Source organism: Rhineura floridana, chromosome 22 (assembly GCF_030035675.1).
Source record: "Rhineura floridana isolate rRhiFlo1 chromosome 22, rRhiFlo1.hap2, whole genome shotgun sequence".
Taxonomy (NCBI): domain Eukaryota; kingdom Metazoa; phylum Chordata; class Lepidosauria; order Squamata; family Rhineuridae; genus Rhineura; species Rhineura floridana.
In genome coordinates, this window is record NC_084501.1 from 6,705,103 (window position 1) to 6,720,381 (window position 15,279).

Consider the following 15,279-nt stretch of genomic DNA (forward strand, 5'->3'; position numbering starts at 1 on the left):
ACTCGTGGGATTGATAAAACTCTCCCCCCCACCCCCAAAGTCTCATGTTTCCTCCTCCTGAGGCTCCTACCTTCGCCAGGGGTGGCAAAGCGCTGGGCAGCAGCACTGATGGCTTTCACCCGTTCAGCCTGGACGGCGATGTCGGCCTCCACCAGAGTGTGGATCTGCAGCAAGTCCTCCACGCCGTGCAAATGTTTCCCAAAGTCCTGAGACTGAAGGCGGCCCTGCAAGGAAACACAGCAGAGGATGGGAGAGACATCGCCTGGTCACCAGAGGATGGGAGAGACATCGCCTGGTCGCCAGAGGATGGGACAGACATCACCTGGTCGCCAGAGGATGGGAGAGACATCGCCTGGTCGCCGGCTCTCATCTCAATTACCCTCCTTAGGAACACAGGAAAAAAAGGCAAGGAGGGTTCCTAGGCAAGGCCACCCTTGAGAAAGGGTCTTCCACGACAGTTGAGTCCCTAAACACAGTGCCCCCTTATCTCTCCCCCCCCCAAATATATATCATATATATAATTTGCAAATTCATAGAAGCATAGAGTTGGAAGGGGCCTTGGTGGTCATTTACTCCATACCGGGGGTCACCAACCAGGCATCTGCAAAGGCCTTCATTGGAGCCCACAGGCAGGGGACCCAAACTCTGAGCTTTTTTAAAGTAAGGCTGCAATCCAATACACAATTACCTGGGAGCAAGTCCCACTGAACCTAATGGACCTTACTTCTGAGTAGACATGTCTTGGATTGCAGCCTAAGTCTCCAGCCCTCTTAGAAAGTAAGTTATGAAGTAACATATGCAGGTATGTTTCTATGCGATTTCTGTGAAATGAGTCATCCGGGCTGCTTGTGCCTGTGAGTGTTTTTAGCCAACAAGTGAAGTCAGAGCTGTGATAGATAAGTTATTTGATGGGAGCCCAGGCAACAGGGCCCCTAGGGTCCTAAAAAGCTTCTTCCCTCCATTCCTCTTTAGCGTACTTTTGTTGCTTCTGTCTTATTTTTGTAATCTCCATAGTTTTCCCTTCCATTTTTCCTAGCAAAGAAGATGCATCTTTCCTATGGTGGAGTTGCCTGAGATTAGGCACCCCCTTGGAAGTTATTTTCTGCAAATATTACTACACAGTAGGTGTGGGTGGATGTTAAAGAATCCCCTTCCCAAACAGCACATGCAAAATGTGAAAACTTTGCAAAGAGATTTAGGCATGTCTCCTGACGTGCAGGACCTAAAGCCAGGCACTCGTTAAGCATTCACTGTATAGTTAACTTACAGTACAATGGTATACGTGTTTACTCAGAAGAAAGCATATTTTTTGTTTGATGTGGCTTACTCCCAGGTAGATGGGTACAGGATGGCAGCCTAGGCTTTGGTTTAGGATTGGAATTGGGGAAAAATCTGAAGGCACACAAGGCACCACCTTGCTGAAGCTAAGCAGGTCTGGGTCTGGTCAGTGCCTAGGTGGGAGACTATCTGGGAATCACATGTAAGCCACCTTGGGTTCGATGAGGACAGCAAGGTGGGATATAAATGTAAGAACTAATAAATAGACAACAAATTGATGATGATGATGATGATGATAATAATAATAATAAACAGGGTTCTTGTGCCTTTAACAACTGTATCTGCACAAGTCAGGACCAGCAAGACATAGCTGACATCCCATGGTACGCATGAGGTTGTCTGGGGTGGGGGTGGGGAGAGAGAAGCAGCAACGAGTGTTTTCTCTCAAATTTTGTGGGATGCCATGCCGCCTTTAGCAGCCATTTTGTGACTGGCACTTACAGCACTCTCTCAATGTCTGAAGCATATTCACTGATTCAAAAAGGTTGGCAAGCCTTGCGCCAGCACTGTATTTTCTATGCTGAATGCTGCCATAGACAGGATCCAAATCCAATGCTCCGTCTGCGTCAGTGGTTTCTACACCTGGTACTAACACAGGGAGGGAGCTGCCTTATACCAAGTCAGACCATTTGGGTCCATGTAGCTCAGTGTTGTCTACACTGACTGGCAGCAGCTCTCCAGGGTTTGAGACAGGGAGACTCTCCCAGCCCTACCTGGAGATGCCATTGGGGATTGAACCCGGGACCTTCTGCGAGATCCTCTGCCACTGAGCAGCAGCCCTTCCCTCATACTGATGTAATTCATAGCACTTTCCATTCACTTTCCTCTTTCAAGAAGACTTTTGAGACCTATCCCAGTCTGCATCTGTGTTAGAATTGTTTTTATATGTTTTCTTTAATAATATGTTTTTAACCCTTTTTTTTTTTAAAAAAAGAAGTTTTTAAAGCTTTTTAAAAAAAATGTTCTTCACGTTGTTTTGTTTTAATGTGTTTTAAGGTCTTTTTATGATGTTTTAAAGCGTTTTTAGCATTTCTGTTTGCCGCCCTGGGCTCCTGCTGGGAGGAAGGGCAGGATACAAATCAAATAATAAATAAATAAATAAAAATAGCACTGGACGCGACCTCAAAGTTCGTCTAGTCCAACCCTCTTGCAAGGCTGCAAACCTGCTGATGGTGATGATGACGATGATAATAATAGTGATGTACTTTGCAATAATAATAATAATTGCAATTGTAATAGACTTTATTACCTGCCCTTCACCCTGACGTCCTAGAGCGAGTTACAACAATTTAAAATACATGCTTGAAAACAATTTAAAACAACTTAAAATCACAAACAGCACAAAAATAGGGTGAGTCCTGAAAATATACATCTCAGGTGTCAACGGCCAGGGTAAAGAGATTCGTTTTCAGCATTTGCTGAAAACTGTACAGTGAAGCTGCCAGAAACACCTCTACAAGGAGTTCCACAACTCAGGGGCTGCTACAGAGGAGACTCTTCCTCCCAGCATGACGGAGCTACTGAAAGGGCCTCCTCTGCTGATCTCAACACCCAAGAGGGTCTGTAGGGGAGGAGGCAGTCTTTCAGATATTTAGGGCCTAAGGCTGCAATCCAATACATGTCTACTCAGAAGTAAGCTCCACTGGGTTCAATGGGACTTACTCCCAGGCAAGTGTGTACTGGATTGCAGCCTACGTCATGTAGGACTTTAAAACACAAATGTGAGCACCTTGAATTGGGTCCAGAAACGAACTGGCAACCCGCAACTAACTGGTTACAGTATCCCTGAGAGATGGTCCTTCGACCTTTGCTTAAAATGCATCCTTGTCTAGGGTGGGCTCCCCCCCATCATGCAAGGCCCTCTTGCATACCACAGCCCCGCCACAGCGACCCCAGCCTGGCCCACTACCTTCATCTCTTCCAGCCAATCCATGAGGTAAGCCAAGTCCTGGAACATCTTCTGCAGCTCGAAATGGAGCATCAGGCGTTCGCGGCGGGCAGCCACCAGCTCGCGCAAGTAGTCCCAGAGCCTGGCCACGTTGTTCTTGCGTGCCAGCACTCGCTTGATGTCATGGTAGCCCTCCGCCTCGAGCTCTGCTGCCACCGCGGTCACGGCTGCCACGCGCTCACTGTACGCCACAATGTCCGTCTCGATGGCTTCGTGTTTCCGCACCGCTGCCTCCACTGCCGAAAAGTCCAAGCCGAAGTTATCCTGCCGGTTGCAGAGGAAGAGAGAGTGTATATCATTCTTCAGGGGTATTTCTGTTTGGGGGGGGGGGTCTCCCAGATAAGGCGGAAGCAAGGAAGTGGGGTGTGTGGTTGGGATACTCCATGGGCAGTGAACCACAGGCACATTGAGTTGGTTAGTAGCAAAATCGCTGCATGTTTTTCTGTGACAGGCGTGGGTAACCTCAGGCCCAGGGGCCAAATACGCCCTCCCCCAGGCCTTTCTATATCTGGCTCTCAGGACTCTACCCAGGCCATGCCCCTTCCCTGAGCCACTCTCCTCACCAGCCCTACTCCATTCTCTCACAAGAACATCAGAAGAGCCCGGCTGCTGGATCAGGCCAGTAGCCCATCCAGTCCAGCATCCTGTTCTCACAGTGGCCAACCAGATGTCTGTGGGAAGCCCACAAGCAGGACCTGAGCGCAAGAGCACTGCTAGTAAATGCAAATAGTAAAAACAGCATGTGATAATTCTGCATGCACACTGTACTCTGACGACTTCCAGATTAGACTACTGCAATGTGTTCGATGTGGGCCTGCCCTTGAAGACAAGAACATAAGAAGACCCCTGCTGGATCAGGCCAGTGGCCCATCCAGTCCAGCATCCTGTTCTCACAGTGGCCAACCAGATGTCTGTGGGAAGCCCACAAGCAGGACCTGAGCGCAAGAGCACTGCTAGTAAATGCAAATAGTAAAAACAGCATGTGATAATTCTGCATGCACACTGTACTCTGACGACTTCCAGATTAGACTACTGCAATGTGTTCGATGTGGGCCTGCCCTTGAAGACAAGAACATAAGAAGACCCCTGCTGGAACAGGCCAGTGGCCCATCCAGTCCAGCATCCTGTTCTCACAGTGGCCAACCAGATGCCCATGATGGGAAGCCCGAAAGCAGGACCGGAGCGCAACAGCTTTCTCCCCTCCTGCGTTTCCCAGCAACTGGTATCCAGAAGTATATTGCCTCTGACTGTGGAGGAAGAGCAGAGCCACCATGGCTAGTAGCCACTGATAGCCTTAATCTTTTAAAGTTGCTAGCCGTCACTGCATCTTATGGGAGCGAATTCCATAGTTTAACCACGCATTGCGTGAAGAAGGACGTTCTTTTGTCTGTCCTGAATCATCCAAGATTCAGCTTCATTGGATGTCTGCTAGAGTTACGAGAGAGGAAGAAAAACTTCTCCCAACTACTTTCTCCATGCCATGCATAGTTTTATTCACTTCTCTCATGTCACCTCCTTCTTGCCTTTTCTCTAAACTAAAAAGCATCAAATGCTGCAACATGTCCTCATAGGGGAGTTGTGATTGCCTGGTTGGAACGTGTCCTTAAGCTGTAAAATGCTTTGCTTGCCTGGATGAAAGATGGCGAGATGACGATGGGGCGCAGAAACCTCTGGCTCTTGGGTGTCTGCAGAGTGCAGCTTACTGGGAAAAGGGAAAGCACGGCGGGTTGTATATTAATTAAGTTTTAATAACTTATGGGCATGGCTAATTTTGGTCAATTAATTTTAGTGGATCTACTCTAAGACAGACTTAGCTGGATACAACCTTGCATCTGTCGCTCCGGCTCTTGTCCACCACTGGCATTTGGCCTCTAGAAGGTTGCCCTGTAAAGAATGTGGCCCTCAGGCTAAAAAAGGTTCCCATTTTCTATGGGATTGCTGGGTTCAGACAAGACCCCGGGTCTCAAAGCAAGAGTGTTGTTCTGGTAAGGACACTCTGGTGACTGATTGGTTTTTATAGCCCACCCTTCATCAGTGATGTTCCAGGATGGGTTACATACAGATCAATACACTTAAACCATATTGAAATCTTCATCCTCAAAGGTCTTTGCAACAAGGCGTGTCTTCTTGACCCGACATCAAAAGATGTAGAACAGGTGTTGGGAACCTTTGGCCCTCCAGGTGTTGCTGGACTACAACTTCCTACCAACTGCAGCAAGCACGGCCAGTGCCTAGGGATGACAGGAGTTGTAGTTCAGCAACATCCATAGGGCCAAAGGTTCTCCACAATGCATGTAGAGTGACAAGGGCAGATGCACCTTGGGGGGGGGATTTCACAATTGTGGAGCCACCACAGAAAAGGCCCTCTCATGCACTACCTCATGAACCTCACATGGCGGCAGAACAATCCCTCCAGAGAGACGTTGGGATATTTTTGGCACCAGGAGAAGACCCTGTTCATCCTCCCAAGCCTTTCAATGCACTTTAATTCTTGAGCTCTTTTGTTTTCCTCCTCACTGGGTTTTGGTGCTCATTTTTACAGATCTTTATGCTGCTTCGTAAGGTTTTATGCTGTTTTCCTCCTAATTTTTCTGCTGGTGCAGCTTTTGTATCAATAGTTTTAGTTCATGGCTGACTGTGATTGCATCAAATCATTTTAAATTTGTGAACTGCCCAGAGGACATGGGAAATTGGGTGGGGTGTAAATGCTGGCAACCAAAGGAAACAAATGAACAGGCTGGAGCTGCTTTTCATTTCTGGCAGGAAAGGATAAAGAAGCTTAGTTTCGCTAAGTGGTGGTTAGTGTAGTGGTTAGAGTGTTGGTCTACGACCTGGGGGACCCGGGTTCGAATCCCCACACAGCCCTGAAGCTCACTGGGTGACCTTGGGCCAGTCGCTGCCTCTCAGCCCCAGAGGGAGGCAATGGGAAACCCCCTCTGAACACCGCTTACCGTGAAAACCCTGTTTATAGGGTAGCCATAAGTCGGGACGGACGTGAAGGCAGTCCATTGCATTGCATTTCGCTTGAGATAAGTCCAGGTGACAACCTGGTGCACGTGCTGCTTGCAATCCAGAATGTGAGAGATTTCACAGCATGCCCATACACTTCTGGATGTCCATAGGAATCCTTTGCTGGGGGAGGGGGCGGTTCCAGGGCAAAAACTGTGATCTCTACAGGGAATTGAAACTCCAAAAGTTTTTCACACTGTGTGGTGGAATCTGATTATTTATGCCACCAGTGCGAACCCTCTTCAACAGCTGCCTGCAGTATGCTTGGAAATTTGGAATGTACTAATGGAATAGAACTGTATACTGTACATATATATGGTTGATGTCCCTCCCTCTCTCTTTTGTATTTGTTCCCCCTTTGCTTATGCATAAAACCCAACAAAATACTTTAAAAAAAAAAAATTAAAGGATATCATTTGTGCATTTTGTCTCGTATCTCAGCTTCCACAAACGCTAGGAACGTGCTCTTTTTTCAATGGAAGGGGGGAATTTGGGGGACTGTGGTTCATCAGGGAGGGGGGAGAGCAATTCCCTGTGGGCACCCCACATGCACTGTTTCTAGACACCATCGGCACACCCCTCCTGCTTCTGTCTCTCTATCGGGCTGACCTGGGAGACGAGGCGCTGGTTCTCACTCAGCCAGGTCTCGCGCATGGCCGCCTTGCGGTCAAAGCGTGCCGCCAGCTGCTCCAGCTTCTCTTGCCGAATCAGCTCGTTGCGCAGGGCCAGCTCTCGCTCGTGCTCCGCTTTCTCCAGCCGTTCCCAGCCCTGGGGACAGTTTGGGGAGGGGGGGGGAAAGGAGAAAGAAAATCATGGAGTTGCCCATTTCCTAAAACAAGGATTGACATTTCTAAAAGTGTGTGAAGGGATTCAGCATGCTTTGAAGGGCTGGGCAAATATGGCTGCAGAATGCCGGAAGGCGCTCTGTACATGCTCGGAAGCCCCGCCTCCCCTACCCCCAATATTATAATTATTATTTTTTATTACAGTGCTCAACTCCAGCATTGGAGGAATTCTTGAGCTGTTCTTTGATTCAAATTAAACCCAGATTCCAGGAAAGTGCCCAAATGCATGGACTGGCCTATTAATCATTAAATGTTATTAGCCGATGGCTTTGATTTAGAATCAGCAAATACTAGCTGAATTTGGGCACAACTATTTTTGCCAGGCCATTTATCCATTGTTTATGATTGTTTTGTTGTTTAATGCACCTCTATTGTACTTTTCTTTAAGATTACACACACACACACAAAGATACCAGAAGACATCACACATATTTAGCACCTACAATTGGCAAGTGCTGGCTTACCCGCCACCCCAACACCAACAAAAAAATGTCCCCTCTGCTTTTTTGGGCAGTTGGACTGGTCCCAATGAACACTGAGCCCCATCCCCAAGTTTTGCAGAGGCAGTGGAGGACCACAGCTCAGTGGCAGAGCTCAGAGTCAACAGTGTTGGGCTCTGTGAACAAATAGCCTGGCTCCTCTGCCCACCGTCTTCCACAGCCTCACCTTGTTGATGTCAGAGATGAGCCTCCCCTCGCGCGGCGTGTAAACCTTCTGGTTATTGGCTCTCATCTTACTCTGGATGGTGAACAGCAGGACTTCAAGGTTTCCTTTCTCCGTGAACCTAGGAGTAAGGATCAAGCACGAGGAGGGGGCAGGCAGAAGGAGGAAAGAGAGTAAGAGAGCCAGCCAGGTTAAGGAACAAGAGTGCACATGTCATAACTCCCCAGCCTAAGGCCCCATTCTCACTGTGTGAGCATGCAGGAACTTCCAAAAGGCAAGACATGCACATGCAGAGTACCAGCATACGCTCTGCCAGCAGTGGTGGCTCCATGTCCGTGGGGCAGTGGAATCCGTTCCGGGTTTTAGTCTGGGCTTTCCTTGAGCGTCCAGACTAAAACCCACAGCGGATTCCACTGCACCATGGACACCAGAGCCAACAGCTGCCACTGTCTGCCAGTGACGTAGCGGAAGAGGGAAACCGCAGCTCCGAGACGTTCTTCAGAGAAGGGGTGGGAAAACTTTCTGGCCAAGGGTAGGGCCACATCTTTATCTCCATCCACCCTCATGAGGCTACTTTGACAGGTGGGCACCCTCCTGTCTATCACTGGATGTCTTGATGATATCAGGCGACTGATAGGTGGACGATCCTGCCTACCTGTCAAAGTTGGCCCATGGGGTTGGGGGGGAGGGTCTGCTTCACCAGCACATTCCCTGCAGCACCCAGCAGGACAAACTCTCAGCTCATCAGCTGATGAACAAGGACTTCAAACCTGCTGTTTGCAGAGATCTGAGCAGGATTTAACCCCCCTGCTCATCAGCTGAGTGGGGGTTAAATCCCACTGCTTTGGCTGCACGTGTCAGCTCCATGTGGGGAACTTACAAGTGCAACCAATGCAGAATTGACCCCAACCCCGCCCATCAGTTGCCATCACCCACCCATTGGAGTAACATCTGACTGATAGATGCATGTGGATTAGGAGAATGGCCTCATGGGCTAAACTAAACCCTCTAGCAGGCCAAGATTGGCCAGCAGGCCAGAGGTTTACAGCTAGAGTGTTGACAATAATCATGTACCAGAGCACCAGGGTGACTGACGGACCCCTCCTTCCTCAGGGAAGTGAATGAGGTGATAATCCAGCAACGGTTGGATGCTCTTTTCTTTTTCTTGGATAGGGTTCCTACTTCAGGCTAGCATTTCAAAAGGTGGTAACATTTCTTTGCACGAGTGCTTGCATTACTAATTGAAAGCTAAAGGTAGCATTTCAGCTGGCTGAAGATCCTTTGTTAAAGCTCAATTATTTTCAGCAAGTTGAATTGATTCTGTTAATTCTATGAATGTCAGCTGATCCTAACAAACTGGGCATTGTGCTATGAACCAGTGCTTCTGGGGGAAAATGGTGGTGGTGGAGGGGGAAGGTATATATATAAATCAAAACAGCTGCCTACAGATTTGGACTCTCCTGGCAGAAGAGCTGCCATGATGAGTTGCTGTGTGTAAAACATTTACCACGGGAGGGGGGGCAACCTTGTTCAGACACAGGGCCACCTTCTCTCATGAATGACCTCCCAGGCCCAGTGGAGGCCAAGGGGCAAAAGTGGGTGGGCCTGGAAGCAAGAGCGATTATCACAGAATCATAGAATAGTAGAGTTTGAAGGGGCCTATAAGGCCATCGAGTCCAACCCCCTGTGCAATGCAGGAATCCAAATCAAAGCATTCCCGACAGATGGTTGTCCAGCTGCCTCTTGAAGGCCTCCAGTGTCGGAGAGCCCACTACCTCTCTAGGTCATTGGTTCCATTCCATTGTCGTATGGCTCTAACAATTAGGAAGTTTTTCCTGATGTCCAGTCGAAATCTGGCTTCCTGCAACTTGAGCCCATTATTCTGTGTCCTGCACTCTGGGACGATCAAGAAGAGATCCCAGCCCTCCTCTATGTGACAACCTTTCATGTACTTGAAGAGTGCTATCATATCTTCCCTCAGTCTTCTCTTCTCCAGGCTAAACATGCCCAGTTCTTTCAGTCTCTCCTCATAGGGCTTAGTTTCCAGTCCCCTGATCATCCTTGTTGCCCTCCTCTGAACCTGTTCCAGTTTGTCTGCATCCTTCTTGCAGTGCGGAGACCAGAACTGGACGCAGTATTCAAGATGAGGCCTAACCAGCGCTGAATAGAGGGGAACCAATACTTTACGCGATTTGGAAACTATACTTCTGTTAATGCACCCTAATATAGCATTTGCCTTTTTTGCACCCACATCACACTGTTGGCTCATATTCAGCTTGTGATCAACGACAATTCCAAGATCCTTCTCACATGTCGTACTGCTGAGCCAAGTATCCCCCATCTTATAAATTGAGAATACACACAGCATGCCATTCTTTGTTTTGATCTTTGATTTTGTTATACTTATTGTATTTATATATTGTGCTTGTTTTATCTCTTATGTACACCGCCCAGAGAGCCTTTTTGGCTTAGGGCGGTATATAAATTAAATAAAATAAATAAATAAATAATAATAACTGTGCATTTGGTTTCTTTTTCCTAAGAGTAGAACTTTGCATTTATCCCTGTTGAATTTCATTCTGTTGTTTTCAGCCCAATGCTCCAGCCTATCAAGGTCCCTTTGAATTTTGTTTCTGTCTTCCAGGGTATTAGCTGTGCCCCCCAATTTTGTATCATCACAGTTCCAGGACACATTTCCAGCCAGGGAAAAGCACTCCAGGAGGATGCACAACCCATCAGGTGAAGGGTGTAGCCTAGGGAATTGGGCGTGTTCTGGGGAGAGTCCTGAGGGCTGGATAGAGGGAGTCCTGCAGGGCTGTATCTGACCCCGCCCCCAGGCCTGAGGTCCCCTGCCCACGATTCATCCCTACACCACTGGCTATCTCCCCCCTCAGCGCCAGGCTCAGAAAGGGCCAAAACTTACTTGGGGGGCTTCTCCACAGTGCGATAGGTGTTGAAGGCCTGCAACTGGTTCTGCACCCCGCTGAGGCAGTTGGCCAGCTTCCGGTCGTTCAGTGTCAAGATGGTCTGCTCAATCCACTGCAGCAGGTCAGAGGCCAGCGTCTCGTACTTCTCTATCAGCTTGTCTGCCTCGATGGCGTAGTCCAGGACCTGTCGTGAGAACCTGCAATCACTCGGGAACCCCGGGAGGGAGCTGACACTCACTGAGGGAGACACACATAATGCTCTCCTTCCTCAAAGCAGGCTGGTCTGGAATTGCATCAGCTGCCTCATTTGTTTCTGGGCTCAATTTAAAGTGCCGGGTATTCAGTCTCAAAAGCACAAAGGGCTTTGGGCCAGGTTACCTCTGGGGGTTCCCATCACTTTTAGGCAGCAGCCAGTGATGGCTGATGCCCGTTGAGACTGGTGGGGCGGAATTCAGAATGCCCAACAGCAGGTGGAGCCAGAGCCAATGACAAGGCAGAGCCAACTCATTCTGGTTTTGTCCCCATCCTCCTCTCTGCTGAGTTCTACAAGGGCAACACGGAGACTAAGGAAGAGGAAGCTAACAGCCAGCCCCCTCACCCCCCCCCCCAGGCTGGATGTAAATAAGAAGGCAGGCAGGCAGCCCAGGCAAAAGACTGGCAGATGAGGGGCTGGCCAAGGGCAGATGACTGAGGTTGGTGAGGCAGTGCCCTGCTTTCCCAAATGGAGCAGCCTCCACTGGCAGCAGCGACTGAGACTCTATCCTCCTCCCCAGCCTTTCATCGGGGAAAATGCAAGCAGGGGCGAGTGGGAGGGCACGCCCAAACATAGTGTGGTTTGGCTTTACTATCTGTTTCAGTCTTTTCAATTTTGTAAGCCATGCTGGGTGTCCTCAGGGCAGAGAAGCGGGATGAAATAATCTGATCTGATCTAAAACATGCCCCTTTACAGCTCAGCTGCTCCAAACAGTCCTAAACTGGATAAATTAATCTAATCTAATCTATGACATGAGAGCCAGAGTGGTGGTGTGGTTAGAGTCTTGGACTGGGGACTGGGAGACCAGGGTTCGAATCCCCACTCAGCCATGAAGCTCACTGGGTGACCTTGGGCCAATCACCCTCTCTCAGCCTAACCTACCTCACAGGGTTGTTGTGAGGATCATATGGGAAGGGTGAAGAGCCATGTTTGTACACCACCTTGAGCTCTTTGGATGAAAGGTGGGATATACATGTAACAGTAAATAAATAAAATAAAACAAAATGTGGCCTCTTAAAGCTCAGCTGCTTTCTACTACTGCCCTGGATAGACAGCAGAATGGAGTTTTGAGATGGAGCAAAATACATGGAAGGGGTAGGAATGAGGACCAGGCTGCTTAAAACAGGCATGGGGAACATTTGTGGCCCTCCAGATGTTGTTGGACTACAATTCCCATCATCCTTCACCACTGGGTCAGGCTGGCTGGGAGGCTGGTGGGAGATGAAGTCCCAACAACATCCGGATTAGCCAACCGTGGTACAAAATCTGTTGTTCTAGCGTAGGTGTTCCCAGACGACGGATGGTCTGTGAGCTTCATTCAGGCAGGCCGCAGCATGTCCACATTAAACAGTCATATTTATTTTTAATTGTAGTGCAATTGCCTCTTTTGTTTCTTATATTGTATTTTATTGCATTACAGTTTGAATTTGATGGAATGCAAATTGTAAATCAATGAAGTACAATGTAAGAGAAATGAAAGAAACACTAAAACTCAATGAAAAATCATACAGCATCTAGCACAGCGCATTACAATTGCTCCAACAGGCAGAAAAACCATCAAAACGACCCTCAGCAAATTTCAAGTAGTCGGGGGGGGGGAGAGAAGGGGGAAGCTTTGGAACCAACTGCTCTACAGCAGCTAATGCTGGTGATGTGCAGAAAGCCACTTTTTAAAAGTCCTTAAAAATCTCCTTTTAATGCTCTACATTGTTTTCCCCTCCACCCTGAGGAAGAGTTTAGTGGACACCGATTGCTTGCACACACGCTGGTTCCTTGGGTGAAATATATCAACTGCCCGCCACTCTTCCCGCACCCTCAACGTTGCCAGGGGCATTGGGATCCAAGGGCATTCATCTCCCAGCTCTCCAGGACCCTCCTCCCCTGCAGTCCCCCTCGTGGTACCTTCCCAATCCGTTTCCCTTCCACGGCTAAGGCTTTCATCTTGGAGAAGTAGTGGTAGTAGGTGGCCACGTAGGTAATGATGGACTTCTCATCAGGCTGGTCCACGTTCACATCTAGGGAGAGGCGGAAGAATAAGGAGCCAGAGACACAGGACAAAGAATGCCTGGCTTGCTAGACGGACATTATTATTTTTACTACCACTACTATTTCAGTGTATTGAGTGCCATTTGCAGGTTCAGGGAGCCTCAAAGGCTAGAAGCACCTTTTGCCAGCTTTGGCTGGTACAACCAGAGCTTGGAAAAGTTACTTTTTTAAAGTACAACTCCCATCAGCCCCAGCCAGCATAGCCACTGGAGTAGGCTGATGGGAGTTGCAGGCAAAAAAGAGTAATTTTTCCAAGCTCTGGGCACAACTGCTGCAGCCACTCCTGGACCAAGAGCTCTTGACTACAGTAGTGCAGGCACTAGCGACTTCAGGATTGGATTTCTGCAACGAGCTCTGTGTGGGGCTTCCCTTGTGCTTGGTCTGGAAACTGCTGTTACTGGCTGGTGAGACTCTGTCAGCGTATAACATGTCTGCTCAAAGATCTGCTACCGGAACAAGTTCAAGGGATTATTGTTAGTATAAAAAAGGTAAAGGTGTCCCCGGACTTGTAGTGCGAGTCGTTTCCGACTCTTAGGGTGACGTCTTGCGACGTTTACTAGGCAGACCGTATATATGGGGTGGGATTGCCAGTTCCTTCCCCGGCCTTTCTTTACCCCCCAGCGTATGCCGGGTACTCATTTTACTGACCACGGATGGATGGAAGGCTGAGTGGACCTCGGAGATTCGACTCCCTCCTTCCGTTGGAATCGAACTCCGGCCGTGAGCAGAGCTTCGGCTGCGTTACTGCCGCTTACCACTCTGCGCCACGGAGGGCCATACTGTTAGTATATAAAACCCTTAACTACCTTGGGACCAGTTTACTTGAAGGATCACCTTGCCCCATATATGTCCATTTGAGCACTTTGACCTGCAGAACGGGCACTTTTACATAAAGTTCATCCTACCCTTGTAAGGAATTGATGTTTGGCAGCTCCTACACACTGGAACTCCCTGCCCCTGGACATCAGCCAGGCACTGTACTCTTCATTGTGCTCTTGTCAGCGGCTGTTGCCATTTTTTTTTGTTTAGGCAGAACTACGTTTAGCTTACCCAGAAATTTAAAATGCATTTTAACCTGTAATTTTAACAGCTGATTTTAAGGACATTGTGAATTTTTTAAAAACTTGCTTTTAACTTTGACTTTTATTGATAATTATATTTTCTGTTCTTTGTAAACCGTTCAGAGCAGCAGCGTCCAGCAGATTTTTCATACTTGCCAAAATTGTGGCAAATGCATTTTTACCAAATGACAAAAATAAAAATAAAACACATGTATTTTTGAGGGTAGAAAAAATGTTTTCAATTACTTATTGATAGAATTAGTCAGAAACGTGACATATTTTTTCATTATGCAATGCAGGGAAATCAGGCATAAGACCAGTTAGACTCCAATGCAACCTTTGAAAACAACGGCTGGGTGTGGACTCCCCCCACAGCGCAAATGCATTTTGCAGCATAAAGGACTGGGAAATTGTTACGGGCTTGGGTAGACACGTCATTTTTGGAATTGGTACATGTATAAAAGAATTTTATTTTAAAACTTATTTTTTTAAAAAATAGGTGGTAGAAGTCAAGCATCAATTTGCCACAGGCCAGTAGCCATTTCGCCACATGTGGCAATAGTGATGTACCCCAGGGGGTTAGAGTTAACAAATGTTGTTAAATAAATAAATGTGTGACCAAGCCTAGAGCTGCAAGCAGGCCTGTTCTCCACTGAACGCACCTTCGGGGTCTAAGAGCTTGGTGAGGCCCAGTTCCTTTTCAGCAACGTTGAAGGCATTCTGGAGATTGTAGTGTGCGTTGCATTTCTTCAGGTTGTCGATGTCTATCAGGTCTGGCCTGTAGAGGATACCAAAGTAAACACAGACCCAGATGTAAGGACTGCCTTGCTGGGTTGCACCACAAATCGATCTCGCCTAGTGCTCTGGCAGTGGCCAGCCTGATACGTCCAGAATCTGGCAAGCGGAGTATTTCATTTATGGCTAACATCTCTTCTGGCCACTGACAGACCAAATATTTATGGCACAGAATTGTGATTTTAAAGCATGGCAGACAACCAGAAACAAAAGGGGGATGCTGAAAGCTTATATGGAGAAGAATGAGTGAGGTGGTGCAAGGTAAAAGTCAGGAGGCAAAGTGATGACTAGAAACTTGATACTGATGTAGAGAGCTAGGTATGGTGCCTAAGCTGCCAAAGAGTCTCAGCTTTTAAAAATAAATAAATAAACAAAGTAAGACAGTAGACACACA

The 15,279-nt window shown here is 47.9% G+C and overlaps 1 protein-coding gene across 3 annotated transcripts in view; it reads right to left on the reverse strand.

The window, feature by feature from the left end:
- SPTBN2 (spectrin beta, non-erythrocytic 2) overlaps positions 1–15,279 on the reverse strand; it is a 100,099-nt gene that overhangs the window by 51,897 nt on the left and 32,923 nt on the right. For all 3 annotated transcript variants that reach the window (XM_061606662.1, XM_061606664.1, XM_061606663.1), the window contains 7 exons: positions 14,753–14,868; positions 12,886–12,998; positions 10,727–10,914; positions 7,807–7,924; positions 6,905–7,063; positions 3,248–3,550; positions 71–224 (listed from right to left, as the gene is read on the reverse strand). In XM_061606662.1, coding sequence (XP_061462646.1) covers positions 71–224; positions 3,248–3,550; positions 6,905–7,063; positions 7,807–7,924; positions 10,727–10,914; positions 12,886–12,998; positions 14,753–14,868 — 1,151 coding nt within the window. The remainder of the gene's footprint in view (positions 1–70; positions 225–3,247; positions 3,551–6,904; positions 7,064–7,806; positions 7,925–10,726; positions 10,915–12,885; positions 12,999–14,752; positions 14,869–15,279) is intronic.